This window comes from Scleropages formosus, chromosome 3 (assembly GCF_900964775.1).
Source record: "Scleropages formosus chromosome 3, fSclFor1.1, whole genome shotgun sequence".
NCBI lineage: Eukaryota > Metazoa > Chordata > Actinopteri > Osteoglossiformes > Osteoglossidae > Scleropages > Scleropages formosus.
This window is the reverse complement of record NC_041808.1, coordinates 1,767,075-1,787,080: the sequence shown is the minus strand read 5'-3', so window position 1 is coordinate 1,787,080 and position 20,006 is coordinate 1,767,075. Positions and strand designations below refer to the sequence as shown.

Below are 20,006 nucleotides of genomic sequence, written 5' to 3'. Positions count from 1 at the left end.
ACTGACACAATTAAAATTACAAAGCTCGAAAAATGGGTAAATCAATGTAAGTAGCTGAACACTGAGTCGCATAGGAGAAAAATGTGGACACATTGCTTTTGTAAAGCATTCCATGAGTAAAGCTCCTGGTGTTGCTGCCCACACTGCAGTCCAATATGCATCCTTGATTTTGAAAACCATATTTCCTCATTCAGTCCCACCCATCTAATAACAATTACGAATAGTATCTGCATTTAGACAACACACACACACACACACATTTTCAGAACCGCTTGTCCCATACGGGGTCACGGGGAACCGGAGCCTACCCGGTAACACAGGGCGTAAGGCCGGAGGGGGAGGGGACACACCCAGGACGGGACGCCAGCCCGTCGCAAGGCACCCCAAGCGGGACTCGAACCCCAGACCCACCGGAGAGCAGGACTGTGGTTCAACCCACTGCGCCACCGCACCCCCCCATTTAGACAACATTTTCTGCATATTTCTTGGGTGATCAAACTCCTTGGATGGTGTTTGTGTGGACTTCCAATCTTAGATTTAGAAATCATAGCACAGAATTAAAGAGAAATATTTAACATTCATAGAATGAAATAGAAATATTTAATTATGTGCTCTGGTTTCTTCCCATAGTCCAAAGACATGTGCTTCAGGTAGACTGGTGATTGCCCCTAGTGTGTGAGAGAGAGAGAAAGATTGCCCTACAGTAAGTTGGCGGCCCGCCCACAGCCTTGCCTTGTTCCTATGCTTCTGAGATAGGCTTCGGATTACTGTCACCCTGCAAGGTAAAGTAATGATACATAGATGGATGCTTAAGTATGCGATAATTGATATATATTTGATACACTATAAAGTACACACTGAAATATGAGTTTTCCACTTAAAATGTTGTAGTTAAGTTATTTAAACACGTCTGCTTATGCAGAAGTCATCTCCAAAATGTGATGGAATGTGGGATGGTATGCCTATTAATAATGTATGCTGCTGAAATATCACCCTGACACGCTATACTTTGGTTTACCCCTTACACACTATGGCTGCTCAGAGGCAGATTGGTTAATTATTCAGGCCTTATAATATTATTTTTCAGGCCCCTGATTCAGTAGTCAGTATGAGGCACACATGGGGACTCAGCATGGACTACGAGCTTTACTACATCATTTGATGATGTCCCCTTTGGATGTCATATCTCAGACTTTTTAAAAATCTTTTATTCTGCAGTAAGATTAGTTTCAAGAGCATCATGACATCATGAGGTATGGACTGGGTGGGTTCCCCTACTTTTGTCTGATCTTCTTCCTACAACCCAGCATCTTGCAAGGTAAGGTTCTCTGAGACTACTTGTAACATCATGAAAGTCCATGTTGCTATTTTGTTTTTGAGCACTCTAGAGCAGAGCAGCAGGTCGCTCACATGATGAAGCTGGTAAATGTTAATGGCAATAATGTTAATCTTGTGAAAGGAGTAACAGCAGCTTTCTGAACCATTCTAATAATCTCAGATGTCTTATTATATCCTGCAGGGCAAAATGCTTGAACAGCGAAATTATTTTTTCTTGCTGTTTAAATTATGAAATAACATTTTTTTCTGATCCTCCCTGCTTCACCTTCCAGTCCTCAGCTCCAAAGCCCGGTCCCTCTTTTTTGTTTCTTTCCTTATTTTTTTCTCTTCGCTACAAGCGGTTCTGAAAATGTGTGTGTGTGTGTGTATTTTTTTCTCTGTGAGGAAAATATATTTCTGCAACACAGTATAATATTATTTCTAACATCTCAACACTTAGTCTTAAATTTATTTGAGGGAATATGATCTATTATTGTGTCATCCAGTGAGGTGGCTCTGTTCTTGTGCCCACTTGAATAAACAAATTAGTTTGTCATGTTGCGAATGTTCAAAGTATGGATTTTCAAGCATACATTTTTTAAAAGCATATTTTTCTTCATCCTTATACTGTAAAATTTGTCTATTGTGCAGTGAGAGCTGTGTTGCCACATCCGTTCATTAGTTGGCAATAAACACATTCAGATGTTTTTGAGATAAACAGTACTTTGTATATTTTTCAGTCAAAACTCAAATTTAATAAAAACAAAAATAAAAACCCTTAAAAATTTTTTTATGTGTTATAGCTATATATCAGAAACTTTTAGAGAATTCAACTCAAATAAACTGATGGGCATGTGTATTAAGCCTTTTCTTACAGTGTAGACGAAGGAAGCTGAAAGTGACCGAAGGCTGACGAACACCGCTTATTGGATCCAACTGTCAAGACTGAATAAAAAGTGCTTTAATGTAGTCTGAAGTTAATAAAAACAAGACAAGTGTTACACTGATGCACTACTATTTTAATCTACTCAGAGGACCATACATAATACCTTCTCATTTTGATTGTGATATGTTTTCCTGTTCATATACAGGGCTTGACATCCTGGATTCAGGGCAGGTGGTGTACATAGAGCTCCAGACCAAAAGAGTAGTAGGGGAGACTGTGATACTGGAGTGTGGTTCTACGGTGCCAGATGTCTATATCTGGGGCTACACCATCCCGGGCACTGAGCACATACGTGCGGTCGTCTTCAACTTCGGCCAGGGCCCAAAGCTGCAGTCACTGGCCAAAACCCTGGGCGATTTGAACGTCATCACAAATACCGCCTCTCTGTTGATCGAGAAACTTCCCCTGGCCGCACAGGGGCTCTACACCTGCCAAGCCCTCTACGACACCCCCCAGGGTGCCAAGCTCATTTATTACTATGTCCAGCTACTTGTTCTCGGTAAGAAACACCTATAACTATTGGCTGCAAACCACTAATGTAATTCACCATTAGTTATATTTGTTAAAATTCTTAGCATCCAAACTGGCTGTGTAGCCATTCATGAGGGTGGATTTTTACTGAGGCAAAGGTAGATACCTTTCACAGTCATTTCAGTTATTGGGATTTGAACCTTCACCCTTAGGGTCAGTGGTATGGGTCTTCCATTTCACTTACTCAAACACCGAGAATCTCATAAATCAAATCGTTCTGGCTGTGGATTTAGGATGCATGTAAAACACAGGGACACACTGCTGCAGGAGTAACATATCCTCTTGAAATTTTGTTCTGTGTCACAAACTCGGTGCCTTAACCATTCCACCACTTTCTGCTGCTCCACTTCCCATTGTCCACAGTGCCAGTGTCCAAACCACACCTTCTGGTCGATGACAGCTCACCGGTGGAGGGTACACCCATTTGGATGCGCTGTAGCCTAGAGAATGGCAGCACACCCATCAATTACAAATGGGAACACAAGAGCAGTGATGCTGAAGCCACTACCACCACAAAGGTTGCTGAAGGCAACATAAACCGAGTCAATATCACCAGTGTCAACCGCAACCACACGGGCTGGTACTGGTGCCTGGCCACAAACGAAGTCAACCAACAGCGTAGCGATGGCATCTGGCTGGAGGTCTTATGTTAGTGGTGATTACGTCCAACATTAAACATTACTGCTTTCTCATTTCTGTTAGGAATAAACCATTAACTTTTAATCTTCTGCAATGAATATTCCACTATAGCTTCAGAATAAGAATGCAAACTGGAATTGATTGAAAGATCTGATTTGGTGTGCTTCACCTTCTAGTTGGCCCCGATGTGCCTCGCATCGATGTCACCCCGTACTCGGTGACTGAGAGGGGGTACTCGGCCGTCGAGAGGACCACCGTTTCCCTCATGTGCCAGGCTTCTTCCAACCCACCCAGCCAGTATGTGTGGTTCTACAACAACTCGCAGGTCCACACAGGCCAGCAGTACAACATCACCAAGATACTGCGGATGCACTCCGGTCACTACTCCTGCCTGGCCCAGAATTATTACCTCAACACCAACTCCAAGACCACCATCACCCTCTACGTCTACTGTGAGTTTCTCTAAACTTCATCTACTCGTGATTGGTCATCCTTGTATATCTACTTGCCTTCAGAAGTCAGTTGTTCTTTCAACATTCTTGAAGTTCAAACTGATGTTTGGAACTTCCTCACCCTGGATCCTCTGACCCGTTACAGTTTGGTCTGTCCCTGCAGATCCACCCAATGGAAGTCCCACTTGTACCATTCTCCCCTCCAACAACTACACAGATGTGGTCCTCTGGTGCTTCTGGGAAGGAGGTTATCCTCCAGCTTCTCTTTACTGGTCCTCTCCTCTCATCAGTCCAAATGGAACACTACCATCCTTCACCAATGCCACCCTGGTTCATCCTGGATCCAGAACTCCACAAAACTCCACCTTCACCTGCCATGGATCTCATGTGGCATCACCAGCCTCCTACAGCTGCAGCACAACTGCATGTGAGTGAGATTCAATGATTGACAACTGCTTCTGCAATTATTTGCTATCACATTTTGAAATTTTCCACGCAGTCCTCAAATAACAGGGGAAATTGTTTCACAAAATTACCCCTTTAGGTTAATTTCCTTGAATAAGGTCAAATTATTTAAAATGGTAAAAAAAAATAAAAATAGTTCCAGTAAAAAAATGTTTGCTTTTAATACATCTTCATTTATCAGTTAACGCTTGTCTAGTGCAATATGGACGTTAATTCCGAGTCCATCCAACAAGCGGAGGGTGCAAGTTAGGGTACTCTTCTGACATTCTGCCAGTTTTGCTCATGGATGTTTATGATATAAAGAAATAAAATCAAATAAAATAATCACAAAGCAAAACTTAAATGCTCCATTTGTGATTCTGAAAGGGACTCATGAAAAACTTAGGAAAGGTCTGAATACTTTTGCAAAGTTTTTGTTGTACAGTACCCTGTCGTGCACATGCTGAGTAATTTATTACCAAAGCACTGGCAGAATGTCAATATGTATGAAAAGAATATAACTTTGAATGTCAAGTTTTTCATGCTGAAGCTTCACGTTACTGAACTGCAAGGAAATGGTGAAGGCACCGATGTGAAGAGTGTGTTCAAGACCTTGTTTTAATAAAAATGCAAAAGCCAATAGTAATAAATGTTCTTGGTTATCAGTGTTGCCCCCCGGGGAGCCCCAGTGTTATGCCAACGCCACACTGAACAATGAGTACATGATGCTGTCCTGCTCGTGGGAGGGGGGCTTCCCTCAGGCGCTCCTCTGGTGGACCTTCAACAACGGATCCCTGCTTGGCAATTTGGTGAACACCAGCATCCTGGTCCTCAGGTTGAGTTCCAGATACAGCGAGAAGGTGTTTGTGTGTTATGCCCAGCACCCGCTGTCCCTTGCCAACAAGATGTGCATTTTGAAACTGGGTAAGGCTTCAGAACAGCTCTCATTTACACTTAAAGGAAATAAATCAACAGTTTCAATTTGGTTTTTCTGTGAATTTTAGGAGAAATTAGTTTGATCATAATTTTTCATTTAATTTAATCTCATCACAACAGGAATTCATCTAATGGGTAGGATTTCACAGAACTGATTAAACCAAGGGGGTGCGGTGGCGCAGTGGGTTGGACCGCAGTCCTGCTCTCCGGTGGGTCTGGGGTTCAAATCCCGCTTGGGGTGCCTTGCGGCGGACTGGCGTCCCGTCCTGGGTGTATCCCCTTCCCCTTCCGGCCTTACGCCCTGTGTTGCCGGGTAGGCTCCGGTTCCCCGTGACCCCGTAAGGGACAAGCGGTTCTGAAAATGTGTGTGTGTGTGTGATTAAACCAATTATGGAAGGGAATTGTGCAGTTTGTAATGATGCATGGAACTTCATTACCCAGAATGCTCTGCTCTGTTACACTTTGCCATGCCCCCGCAGACCCACCAAGTGGAAGTCCCACTTGCACCATTCGACCAACCAACAACTACACAGACGTGGTCCTCTGGTGCTCCTGGGAAGGAGGTTATCCTCCAGCTTCTCTTTACTGGTCCTCTCCTCTCATCAGTCCAAATGGAACAGCACCATCCTTCACCAACACCACCCTGGTTCATCCTGGATCCACAACTCCACACAACTCCACCTTCACCTGCCATGGATCTCATGTGGCATCACCAGTCTCCTACAGCTGCAGCACAACCCCATGTGAGACTCAGTGACTACTCATGTAACAGTTATTTGTAATTATATTGACATGAAATTACAAATAAGTATCAGTTGTGAAGAACCTTATATTTACATGACATTTACAGGTGGTCCCCGATTTACAATGGTTCGTCTTATGATGTTTTTGACTTTAAGATGGCGAGCTGGCAATAGACGTTCAGTAGAAACCGTACTTCAAATTTAGATTTTTTTCTGGGCAAGCGATATGCTGTGCAATACTCTCTCATGATGCTGGGCAGTGGAAGAGATCCACATCTCCCAGTCTGCCATCCGGTTGTGTTTTGTGCATCCATAATGTCACAAAAACACCCATCTGTGTCTCCTGCTACTGGTGGGAAGAAGAGGAGGAGGGAAATTACTCTTTAGAAGAACACACACACAGACACACACAGACATTTAGAAGAAGCTCAATACAATTGCCCAGCATGAAGGCGGAAAGCCCGTAATTGCCATCGCAGGCATGCTAGGCTATGAAGTTCGGTAGGTTATGTGTACTAAATGTATTTTCGACTTACGATATTTTTGACTTACGATGGGTTTGAGGAACGTAACTCCATCGTAAGTCGGGGACCACCTGTACTCATGTAGCTGTTCGCCAAAGCAGCTTACATGAAGTACTTTCATTACTGACTATGATTTCCCAATTTATAGAGCTGGGTAGTTTTTACTGGAGCAATTTTAAGGTAAGTGGCTTTTGCAAAGGTACTACAGCAGGAGGTGGGATTCAAACCTGCACCTTCTATTGTCCTGACAGCTGCTGGTATTTTCCTGCACCAACTTACAAGGCAATAAGGATTATGAACATTTTCCATAATTTGTCATGGAAAAATAGAACGAATTTACTCTGCAATCTCAGTCCATTTTCACATTGCATAGCAGAGACCCCCTGGATGCTGATAAACTTGCACAAACTTTAGAGTGACAGGACGGTAAATTGTTAAGCACTGAAAGCTGAGTTTCACCATACTTTTAAGATTTGTTGTTGCTCTAAGATGTGATGCAAAACTTATGAACTTTCTAGTCTTTCACATCAACAAGCCATGATTGGTAAAATTATTGCAAAGCTGCTCTGATCCCTTTTAGAAAAAACAATAATATATCAGATACAAAAGCCTCATTGCTGGACCTTACGTTTCAAAGAACAAATGTGAGGGGGGGTACTTGCAGTTTCGGTGCTTGGACCACAAACAATTAACAGAAGCAGTAGGGGTCCATCAAGTTTTTTACTTGGACCCATAACATTTCTTCCGTATTTCCTCAGTGCTGCCGCCTGCTGATCCCCAGTGCTATGCAAATGCCACACTGAACAATGAGTACCTGATGTTGTCCTGCTCCTGGGGAGGTGGATTCCCTCAAGCATTGCACTGGTGGGCCTCAAACAACGGGTCCTTACTGGGAAGCCCGAAGGAGAATGCCAACATCCTGGTCCTCAAGTCCAGTTCCACATACAGTGGGAAGGTGTTCGTCTGCCACACCAAGCACCCATTATCACCTGTCAGCAAGCTGTGTATACTGACATTGGGTAAGGATGGAATAATGCAATATGGCAATAGATCACATAAATAGTTTGGAAAGGTGTCCAGGAGTATGCCCTTCACTCATAGTAAACTACTCCATAATAATAGATTAGACCTTTAGCCAGGATGCTTTGCTTTCTAGAACCTCACCACTCTGCAGATCCACCTAATGGAAGTCCCACTTGCACCATTCACCCCACCAATAACTATACAGACATGGCCCTCTGGTGCTCATGATGTATGGAACTTCATTACCCAGGTAGCTCTGCTCTGTTACACTTTCCTGTGTCCCTGCAGATCGACCTAATGGAAGTCCCACTTGCACCATTTTCCCCACCAACAACTACACAGATGTGGCCCTCTGGTGCTCCTGGGAAGGAGGTTATCCTCCAGCCTCTCTTTACTGGACCTCTACTCTCTTCAGTCCAAATGAGACAGAGCCATCTTTCACCAACACTACCCTGGTTCAACCTGGATATAGGATCCCACACAACTCCACATTCACCTGCCATGGATCTCATGTGGCATCACCAGCATCCTACAGCTGCAACACAACTGCATGTGAGTGAAAGCTACTGAAGGGAAGCTCACTTATGAGGCAATTTATAACATGTTTACTTTTATAAAGACATACTGCAGTCTGAAGACATCAGTTTCAGAAGAGTGCTTCTAGCAATTACATCCTTTATATTTTTAAAGCACTAGGGGTACATCAGGTTTCCTGCTTGGACCCATAATATTTTTCCATGTATTCTCAGTGCTGCCCCGAGGCGATCCCCAGTGCTATGCAAATGCTCCACTGAATAATGAGTACTTCACGCTCTCCTGCTCCTGGGAAGGAGGTTCTCCACAAGCTCTGTTGCAGTGGACCTTCGACAATGGATCCTCGCAGGGCAGCTCAAAGGAAAACACAAACACCCTGGTCCTGAAGGCTAGTTCCACATATAGTGGGAAGGTGTTTGCATGCCATGCCAAACACCCACTGTCACCTGCTAGCAAGCTGTGTATATTGAGACTGGGTAAGGGCTAAGACACCAGCAAACCATCTTCCATTCCTCCCTTGCCTTGGAAACCATGCCTGTGGTCACTAAGTTGGTGTCAGCTTCATGGCATTTCCATGAGTCCAAGGGCTTAAAATAGCTCTTGTTTAAATATAAATTGACAGGATCAACAGGCATTACTCAGCCTCAGTCCTTCATTCTTTTCCTGAAGTCATTATTTTGGTAGTATATCACCTTGTGACACGTCAGGACATGTTGTGTTTGAGGACTGCCCAGGGAGCAGTGGTGGATGGATTTATGCTGTTTTATTTTTTCTTTCCATCATCTTTAAATAAAAGAACCAAAAACTTAAAAATCAGATGGTATTTCTGTAAGAAATAAGCAGCTCTCAGGATTTTAACAACTCTAAAAAGCAAAGATCACAAACAAATTGAGTCAAAGTTTAACTCGGACAGCTGGAAGTGTAGTGGTCAGAGTCACTGCCTTTAAATCCAGAGATTGCAGGTTTGATCCCCACCTGGCTGTGGTACCCTTGAGCAAGGTACTTACCCTAAATTGCTCCAATAAAATTGTTAGGTGCTGTCGAGTCGATGGCAACTCTATGGAAAGTTGTCCTGAAATGTGTCTGGTCTTCTGCCAGCTGGCTAAGACTTGAAAGTGGGACATCCATGGCTGTGGTGATTGTGTCGATCTACCATGTAGAAGGCCTTCCTCTTCTACATTGACCTTCCCTTTGCCCAGCATGATGTCCTTTTCCGTTGATTGTTGTCTCCGCATGATGTGTCCAAAGTAAGAGACTCGAAGCCTTGTCATCTGAGCTTCCAATGACATCTTTGGTTTGATCTGATGCAATACCCACGCATTTGTTTTCTGGGGAATCCAAGAAATGGAAGTCCAATAAAATGAATCAACTGTATTGATGCGTAAATAATTTAAAGTACCTTAACATTGCATGTTGCGTTTGAGAAAAGCATAAGTTAAATGAATAATTGTAAATGTAAAATAAAAAAATTAACAATAGACTATAAAATACAAGGAGGGGTGCAAGTGGCGCAGTGGGTTGGACCGGGTCCTGCTCTCCGGTGGGTCTGGGGTTTGAGTCCTGCTTGGGGTGCCTTGCGACAGACTGGCGTCCCGTCCTGGGTGTGTCCCCTCTCCCTCCGGCCTTACGCCCTGTGTTACCGGGTTAGGCTCCGGTTCCCCGCGACCCCATACGGGACGAGCGGTTCAGAAAGTGTGTGTGTGTGTATAAAATACAAAAAAAAACAGAATATCCAAAATATCACTGTTCTACTACCAGAAGAGTATTCCACCAGCCACTTTCTCCAAAAGAGGAAAACCTCAATTTCCAGTCATTCTTACAAAATCCCAAATCCTCAGAACTGGCTGCACCTGGTGGTCATTGTCTCTAATGAGCACATACTGTGAGTGGGAGTGGCTAAACTGCTACCATCCACTGCACATAGGACTGTCAATGTTGAGAAACTCAGTTGCAGATCCCTGCTGTAGGGTTGGCCAAATGCTTTCTTGTAATTATTTCTAGAAATATTCTGGAAATGAATCTAAATATTGTAGTTTTTACTTACATATTAAATCCAAAAACCTACTAGTAAAATTTTGAAACTTTGCAGACTGTATGATACAAATGCTTGAAAAATAAAATCCATAATGTAATTCAATCCACAAATGTAATTCAAACTTCAATTGCAAGTATTAAATATTAATATTAATTTATGATTTTTAGTCACGTAAGACAAAAATTAGTAAAGAGCAAAGGTACGGATTTCAGTCAGCTGCACTAGTAGCATCTCCCTCTCGGGTGGCACACAGGATGCCAGATAATAAATCCATGACGACCATAAACTATTAAGACCGGAGAATTCTGGAATGTTTCCACCGAGAGCTCTACCTCTGCTTTATTGGTCGAACTTCAGTAAAGGATTAACGAAATTTAATCAGCCAAATAATTTCGAGTGGAATCCAAGAGTTTTCTGCTTTCTGTAGTATCCAGTAGTCTACCTGAATGAAAGAAATGTCATTACCCAGAATGCTCTGCCCTTTGATACACTTTATGGTGTCCCTGCAGACTCACCCAATGGAAATCTCACTTGCACCATTCGACCAACCAACAACTACACAGACGTGGCCCTCTGGTGCTCCTGGGAAGGAGGTTATCCTCCAGCTTCTCTTTACTGGTCCTCTCCTCTCATCAGTCCAAATGGAACAGCACCATCCTTCACCAATGCCACCCTGGTTCATCCTGGATCCAGAACTCCACACAACTCCACCTTCACCTGCCATGGATCTCATGTGGCATCACCAGCCTTCTACAGCTGCAGCACAACTGCATGTGAGTGAAACATACTTGCCGTTATAAGAAAATAAGCTGGCAAAAAAAGCACCTCCTTTGATGTCCAAGTCAAAGTGACTTAGTAAATTTTTCCTGTTAAAATAAATGAGTCCAATAAATCAGTTAAATGGGAGAGAACCGCGATTCACACAAGCTTCAGCTGTTTGTGCGATGACAAAACAGTTGCCACAGGATTCAGCTTTTCACTGTTCCTTTGTCTTGTTTCACACCTGCAAGGGATTCTACAGTTATTTTCTATATTTTGACATATGATTAATGAAGAATAACCAGATGTTGTTGCAGTTTCTGGTCCTAAATGAGCATAAAATTCCAAGTATTGTAACTTCCAGAGCTGTCAATCACTTTTTTCTTCTCGTTGTTATGGTATTATAAACACACACACACACACACATTTTCAGAACCGCTCGTCCCATACGGGGTCACGGGGAACCGGAGCCTACCCGGTAACACAGGGCGTAAGGCCAGAGGGGGAGGGGACACACCCAGGACGGGACGCCAGTCCGTCGCAAGGCACCCCAAGCGGGACTCGAACCGCAGACCCACTGGAGAGCAGGACTGCGGTCCAACCCACTGCGCCACCGCACCCCCTGTATTATAAACATTTCAATGTTTTTTCATACTTATCATATTTAAATGTTGACAGCCATGCATTACTGTGAGTATTAATCTTAGAGGATCGCCTCTCTCAGAGATTTCACTTATATTATTCTTTTTATAAATGTTAACACAGTGCTAACAACTACTTTGCATGTGTTTTCAGCGCTGCCCCCCGGTGAGCCCCAGTGCCGTGTCTATTCCACAAACCTGACGCTGTCCTGCTCCTGGGAGGGAGGTTCTCCACAAGCCTTGTTATGGTGGACCTTCAACGACACGTCCTACCTGGGCAGCTTGAAGGAGAACAATAACGTCTTGCTCCTCGAAGCCAGTTTTACGTACAGCGGGAAGGTGTTTGTGTGTCATGCCAAGCATCCACTGTCACCTACCAGCAAAGTGTGCGTTCTGAGACTGGGTAAGGCCTTAGAGCAGCTCTCATTTACATTTAGAAAGACATAAGTTAAATGTTTTAGTTGCTGTTTTCATGAATTGTAGGAGACAAATCCGTCATTTATTTTCATCCCAATTTTTCATGTGATTTCCCTGTGCAGGAGGTTCATGTAACTAATCAACCCCATTATCTAAGGGACATGTGTGGTTTATGCTGTTGTATGGAAATTCATTACCCAGACTGCTCTGCTCTTTGATACACTTTATGGTGTCCCTGAAGATCCACCCAATGGAAGTCCCACTTGTACTATTCGACCAACCAACAATTACACAGACGTGGCCCTCTGGTGCTCCTGGGAAGGAGGTTATCCTCCAGCTTCTCTTTACTGGTCCTCTCCTCTCATCACTCCAAATGGAACAGCACCATCCTTCACCAACACCACCCTGGTTCATCCTGGATCCACAACTCCACACAACTCCACCTTCACCTGCCATGGATCTCATGTGGCATCACCAGCCTCCTACAGCTGCAGCACAACTGCATGTGAGAGCTACTGCAACATTGTTTTTTTATTTGCTAGCACATTCTGGCATGAATGTCAATAATTTCAGGAAACCAACTGTAGTATAAAACTGTACTGCGTACAAGAGGAAATTTTCCTATAGTTATACTGTTAATATAATTTCCTTGCTCCATTTATCTGCGAGAAAGCAGGCTTTATAAATATTATGCAATTATTTTAAATATATGCTTCAGTGTGAAAGAGCTGATGACAGAGCAGTACCTCTTGCAGATGTATCTTTTATACAATCCTTCACATTATTGTTTTCATAAATACCCAAATTACTGTCTGGGTTGTGAATATAATTCAAAGTATGGGGAACTGGACATGTTCAAATGTTCTTATACTAAGTGGAAGTTCAGTCTGTCCAGTCATGTATTTGGAACTTCTCAGATCCTGGGCAATGGTGATTGTCCACATCTTAAAAATTTTGCATTTTTAGTCTTTGTGTTATGAATTTGATTGTACTCATAACGTTTTGCCGCTGCTTCGAAAATGAAAAGAATACATAGACACACATGCATACACACAGATCGCAACTCAGCCGAGGGCTGACTGTACATACATACAGACGTATGCACGTTCTTACCCAAATGGTATTAGTAATAATTCCACCTGTGTTCGCAGTGCTGCCCCTTGGCGAACCCCAATGCTATGTACATCCCACACGTAACAATGAGTATCTGATACTGTCCTGCTCCTGGGAGGGAGGCTTCCCTCAATCTCTGCTCTGGTGGGAATCAGACGATGGGGTCACGCAGGGCAACTTCAAGGAGAGCATGAACATCCTGATCCTCCGGTCAAGCGTCACGTTCAGCGGGAAGGCTTTTGTATGCCATGCCAAGCATCCACTCGCACTTGCCACCAAGCTCTGTCCTTTGAGACTGGGTAAGGAACCACTTTGAAAATTGTGATCGTGGCAAGGGTCTGGAGTTCCGGTTTTCTCTAGCTATAGTGGGTTTTTCTTCTACCTCAGTTCTTAATCGCTTTTTACAACAAATATTTGGACAGCATGTCACATAATGTGCACATCTGCTGCAAATTCTTGTCACACCTGCACTGTAAAAAAAAATCCATATTTTTATGGTTGGCACAAATTAACCCTAAAATTACAGTTGAATACTTAAACACAAGTAATGTTTTTCACTGTGATTGCTTAGAGCAAATGGCCAAATAAATTAGAGTGGTTGACATAATAACAGTCTAGCATTATTAAAATGTATTTTGTAATTTTAGTTATGTTTTCAATATCCAGGACAAAACTTTTAGCAATGTGTAGAACTGCAGCTCTTAATGACCAGAACAGAAAAACAAGGCCTTCCACCTCCTGTCAGCCTGCACCTTGTACTTCAACACAGCTCATTGTTGATGGAAACAGTGAAGCTAAAGTTTAATGATATAGTAGTCACTGGTCTAAAACTGAATGCCACACAGAAGTAATTCTATGCCAGTATACAGGTGGTCCCCGATTAACGATGGTTCGACTTACGATTTTTTTCGACTTTACAGTGGTGAGCTGGCAATAAACATTCAGTAGAAAATGTACTTTGAATTTTGAATTTTGATTTCTTCCCGGGCAAGCGATAGTGTTGCGATACTCTCTCACGATGCTGGGAAGCGGCAGCGATCTGCATCTCCCAGTCTGCCACACAGAGGTGTGTATTAGGTGTATTAAATGCATTTTTGACTTACGATATTTTCGACTTACGATGGGTTTCGTGGAGCACAACCCCATCGGAAATCGGGAACTTTGCTGGTATTATTAGGCTCCGAGGTATTCAACTTAATGAATAAATCACTTTGTGTGATATATTGACTCCATCCTTTTCACGTCAACGATTATGCTCATGATTTTTCAGCACTCAGAATGATTTTTTGGCATTTATTTTCTCCACAGAGGCCCCAGTTCTTGCAACTCAGCTTAAAGTGGTGTCTGTCTATGAGGGCAACGATGTCCAACTATCATGCATCCTGAAGGCCAACTATCCTGACACCGAAATCACCTGGTTCAACAACCATAAGAAGCAGGTGGGCGACACTCCTAGCAAATACCTGCTGTACCGCGAGGCCACCTGGTCTAACTTGACGGTCCGAGAGGCAGATGGAGTGCAGGACAGCGGCCAGTACTGGTGCTCAGCCAGCAATGCTGTGGGAGGCGCTGAGATCCCCATCACAGTTCTCATCAAGAGTAAGAAAAATAAGATCTGTAGACCTATCAAGTCTGTGCCTAAACCCTAACCCTCACATTCCACCAAGTACTATACATTAAAATTCATGCTGGAAAATTCAACACCTTTTCACACTTGGTTGCTCCAAACGAGATGCTCTAATATTGTACATCACACTGACCTGCTTCTTTTTTCTTATGACCCAACTCAGGATACCCGGTTCCCCCAAACGTGACCATCAGTAAGATCAAATACAGCAGCCATCAGCGCACAGAAGTAGACTTGCAGTGGGCTGTCAAGGAGACAGGCAACCTGACCGGGTTCATCGTGGAGGGGTTGAGAACACAAGGGTCACAGGTCAAAGAGAACAAGACATCTTTCTGGGTGCAGATGGTCACCAGTATCCTGCCAGATGGTCGCTACCACAAGCTGGTTGGATTGGACCCCACCTCCATCTATGCCTTCCGCATTCTGGCCATCAATCACCGCACCCTAGGATACCCTTCAGAAGTCAAGTCTCCAGGTGAGGCAAGTGGAACGCAGGAAAAACAAGAGCATTTACACTCACCAAGAGTGTGTAATGAAACACCGATTACACTATAGAGTGTAGAAATCCATGTACATCACCGGTCTCTTCCATCATTCCTCATCATTCACTATAGGTGTACTGTAGATCTATGGGGCAAACAGGGGCTTTTCCCTTCCACTCTCAGACCACTCTTCAGGAGCTGATGACCAATTGTAGTTGTGTGGTGCTCAAATCGCAGCATGCCCCGACTGTAAAATATAGTACAATGTTGTCCCAAAATTCACATACACCATACAATACAATGTGGCCATCTGCATTTCATAGCCTTCACACACACTGACCAGCACCAGTCTCTTGAAAGACAAGTAATGATGAATTATTACTCAGGATTTGCATCATTAAATATAAACAAATGTTTTCAATATGTTTGTGGGTAAGGAGAGGAGATAGCTTTACAGTAACTGTGTAAGAGCTTTGTTTTCTCTTTTTGTTTGAATCCTAACAAATTACCAGGGGGTTGTGGTTTTTCACAACTGTCTTAGTCTTGAACAGAAGAGCATCCTTCTTCATCTCATAAAGTAATATTTTTTATACATTTATCAGACACTTTTCTCCAAAGCAACTTATTTTGCTGAACTACCAACAGTTATTCACCCATTTATACTGTATAGTAATTTTACTGTATCAGTTTAGGGTAGGTACCTTAATCAAAGGTTTCACAACAGGAGGTAGGATTTGAACCTGCAACAAGGTGACAGTTATAAACCACTACGCCATCCCCAATTACTATAAGAGACTGGTAGGGCCAAAGAAGGGGGACATCTGAGGAGCATGGTTGTGTTTCTCTGAAGTTAGCTCCATTTTTTGCATGTTCTGTGTTTGTGTTCCATCATCCAGTACAGCTTAAACATTCATTGCTGTCCATATTTTTGACTTGGTGGATCATCTTTCCCTGATTTATAGAAGACACCCACAGCAGATACTCTGTAGCATGTCACAAGGACATGATGAGAGAATGGATGAAATCATACTGTTGAGCGCTATGCTCAGGGCAAAGGCTTTTTTTTTTGAGATATACAGACATTTACGTACAATTCTTTCAAGTCTTCACGCCAGTCCTACAACAACCCAACCGCCTCTAATTAAAACTCAGTTCAGCGAGCTGTCCTGTAATACGAAAGAAACAGCGCAAAGGGAAAACACAGCGGGGGCACCACCTATTAGGACCACCCGCTACGACCTCCAACCCTGTTCCCGCCCATAAATACACCCACCCTCATCAAACACTCCATTTCACATCTAACCTCTACAAGATGTGGTCACACCCTGACGATGCTTCCAACAAGAAAAGCGAAACGTTGGAACCAATGTCCCACTTGACGCTGTTTAATCCAGAAGAGCAAAGCCTCCAGACAGTAGTCCGTGCTTTACCTTTCGTGCGCGGGACCACGAAGCAAGCAGAAGTAGACGAGCAAAGTAGTCTGGCTGGGGTGTAGCGGTTGATCAAGTCTTGTAGCTATCTGGGAGCAGTTCTATTGATGCATTTGTAGACAATAACCAGGGTCTTAAATTTGATCTGGCCAGCTATGGGAAGCCAGTGCAGAGAAACGAGTAGAGGAGATATGTACATGGGAACGCTTTGGCAAGTCAAACACAACTCGGGCAGCAGCAGTATTCAGTATCAGCTGCAGAGGCTTGATGGCAGTAGTGGAAAGCCCACACAGGAGAGAGTTGCAGTATCCAGACGGGATGTCACCATGGCCTGGACAGGTAGTTGGGCAGAGTAAGTTGTGAGGTAAGGACAGATCTTCCAGATATTATGCAGGATATATTTGCAAGTCCGGGTTGTGGCTTCAATGTGCTGAGAGAAAGACAGACTTGAGTCAATCGTCACTCGCAGACTCTTAGCCAAGGAGGTAGGCAAAATGAGTTGAGTTGTCCAGTTTGATCAATAGATGGTAACAGGAGGTCAGGCCTCTGTTTTTGAGAGGTTGAGTTGGAGGTGGTGATCAGACATCCATGAAGAGATGTCTAACAGGCAGGCAGCAATGCGTGCGGAGATGTCTGACGCACCAGGTGGAAAGGAGAGAAGGAGCTGGGTATCATCAGCATAGCAGTGGTATTTGAATCCATGGGAGGCTATGACAGGGCCGAGGGAGGAGGTGTAGATCGAGAAGAGAAGAGGACCCAATACCGAGCCCTGCAGGACACCGGTTGAGAGAGGCAGAGAAGCATAACGAGAGGTCCACCAGACCACCTGATAGAATCTGTCAGATAGGTAGGGCTCAAAACATCTTAGTGCCATTGCTTTGAGTTCAAGCTGACTAGAAGAGGAGAGTATATCTGATGGTTGATGGTGTCAAATGGTGCAGACAGGTCATCAGTTTTAACCCAGTCTTGAAAAATATCGTGACAGTACAGCAGTGGTTTGATTAGGAGTGATTTTTGTGTCTTTCAGAGGACCCACCCTTCAATGCGTACCCCACCATCATTGGTGCTGTGGTCAGTACCATGGTACTGGCAACTGTGGGCTTCATGTTACTCTTCTTGTATATCATGAGGATCCGAAACGGCAATTCTCGTGAGTGTCACTCATACATGCAGTTAGATGAAGACTGTGTGACTCCTTTCATGTCAAATATTATACAAAAGAAAAATGAACATGCATGAATTAAGCATCAGAAAAACATTTGTTATCATTCTCGGAATGAACATTATTGACTTTTTAAATTTAATTTATAAAGCTGAGTAATGTGATGGATGAAAAGGTGAAACAGCTGGTCCTCGACTTATGAACGAGAGCTGGTTTGTTACTCGAAAAGTTCATAAGTCAGGGGCCAACTGTATGCATTTCAAAAGAATTGACTCCACCACAATTTCATTACTATGTCAGTGTAAAAGCTGTCCAGAAGCAGTGCAGAGTGGCACTTTCTTCCATATAATGGATACACTTTGTTTTTTGCTCTACCTTATTGTCTGATGAGTCTTAGTGGAGTAATTATTAGTCTAATGGAGTAGCAGTTTCCCTGCACCAACATTTGTAGATGATTTTTCTTAGTTTAGATTTAAGAAAAAAGGGTTCAGGTCTCCTGCAGGTGACACTGACCATGCTTGTGTTGTTGCAGGGCATGAGGCCCGTTGGAGGCTCACGTGTCCAGCAGGCTGCACTGCACACATTCAAATTTAACTGAAATACAAAACAGTCACAGTTCATGGGCTTTGACATCATCTTGTGTGGTTAACTGAAGACATGGTAGAAAATTGTCATTTGGGTTCTTTACCCATCAAAAAGAATATCACCCTCTGCTACTGCTTCTTAATTAACATTCACTCAATAACACAATTTAAATGACAATAAAAATAACATTTAGATTCTTTGTCTTAATCAGAAATAATAACTTTAACAGAGCAGATAACAGCACATCTCTAGTGAAGCATTGAAATTGCAGCAATATAGATCACAGTAGTGGCCTCTTTCTATTCCTACATGACACTTCAGATACATGCAGGATACTGAGTCTGCACTTGTTTTCTGCACATCTATCTCCAGAAAGTTCTGTGAGTTACCCAATAGGTAGCCATTCTCCGTAACAATCACTGTCCAATCACTGCCCATCACTCGCACCTTAGGAAAACTTCCAAAGTGACTCTGCTATTGAGATTATTTTCCAATCCGGTAACAGCACTGAAAAATGACACAAAGACTTAAAACAATCATTTACATGTAATTTAACCATGCAAGAAATCTGAACATGTTAAATGCATGACACATGATTTTCTAATATTCTGTTATGTTTTTCCCTCCAGGATTTCATCACATATTCTTTGGAATGTAAGTATCACATATCATAAGAAATTTCTCATAGAGTACAACTATTTATTACCTTGTGTTTTGCAATCTGCAAAGGCAGCTGGAAAATGCTGCATGAAACCTACCAAATGAATGTAGATTCAAATCTTAAGCGCTCTAAGGAAGCTTCCAAAATCTATAAATGTAAAAATGTATTCACATTTCTTAACATTTAAATTTCCTTTTCACGTATAAGGCTGAAGTCTTATAAGAAGTTGTAATATAGCTATGTGCATTCTTGTAGGCAGCACAGTCTTTCAAGGGAGAACATAAACTCCCCAGAGGATGAGGTTGTCAGTATGTCCCAAAGAGAAGGTGAGTTTGTGGAAAGAAGTCCCTCCCTTTGTCCAAGAAAACTATCTGACCCTAACCCAAAACCTAACCCTAACCCAGCTGGTAGTGAACTGGCTAGACCTGTAGTAGCCTTAGCAAGGTACTTACCCAAAATTACCCAGCTCTGTAAATAGGTAAATAACTGTGGGTCACTAAACATTGTAAGTCACTTTAGAGAAAAGCATCAGTAAGACGAATAAATGTAAGCTTTTACCTTGTGTCCCTGACCTCCCCAATGCTTTCAGGAGCCCGCAAATGTGATTCCTTAATGTTAATTCCAGCCTTTAATTCCAATCCTCTCTATAAACAGTTTTGATGACCATTTATTTGTGTTGAGGTTCCTTTAATCCAAACAAATCTTCCATCCTACACTTTTTAATGCCCGATTATTCAGAGAAATGTTTCTGCTATGACTATATTAAGTATCCCACCCAGGGGTAAAGAAAAAGTACAAAGGATTAAAGTGGTTTTGAGTCACCGGACCAGCAGCTACCAGAGCCTGAGGATCATTAGATTTGAGGCTTCTTATTCTTCTCCTGTGAGGTATATCCTAGTCTTTTTCGCAGGACCAGCTGTGGTGTCAGGAGGGTCCACCTCTGCACCCGAAGGAGACACCAGTGAGCCTGTCGGTGTGACAATAACAGCAACAACCACAACCTGA

General features: G+C 43.0%; 1 protein-coding gene across 1 annotated transcript; it reads left to right on the top strand.

Moving 5' to 3' along the window:
- Window positions 1–1,248: 1,248 nt before the first annotated feature.
- LOC114910170 (V-set and immunoglobulin domain-containing protein 10-like 2) lies at window positions 1,249–20,006 on the top strand. Its single transcript, XM_029250097.1, has 12 exons — window positions 1,249–1,318; window positions 2,409–2,762; window positions 3,158–3,442; window positions 3,610–3,885; window positions 12,183–12,446; window positions 13,093–13,353; window positions 14,363–14,653; window positions 14,845–15,156; window positions 17,621–17,743; window positions 18,970–18,994; window positions 19,257–19,327; window positions 19,912–20,006. Exons 1-12 carry the CDS (start codon window positions 1,249–1,251, stop codon window positions 20,004–20,006), a joined length of 2,427 nt encoding a protein of 808 aa, XP_029105930.1.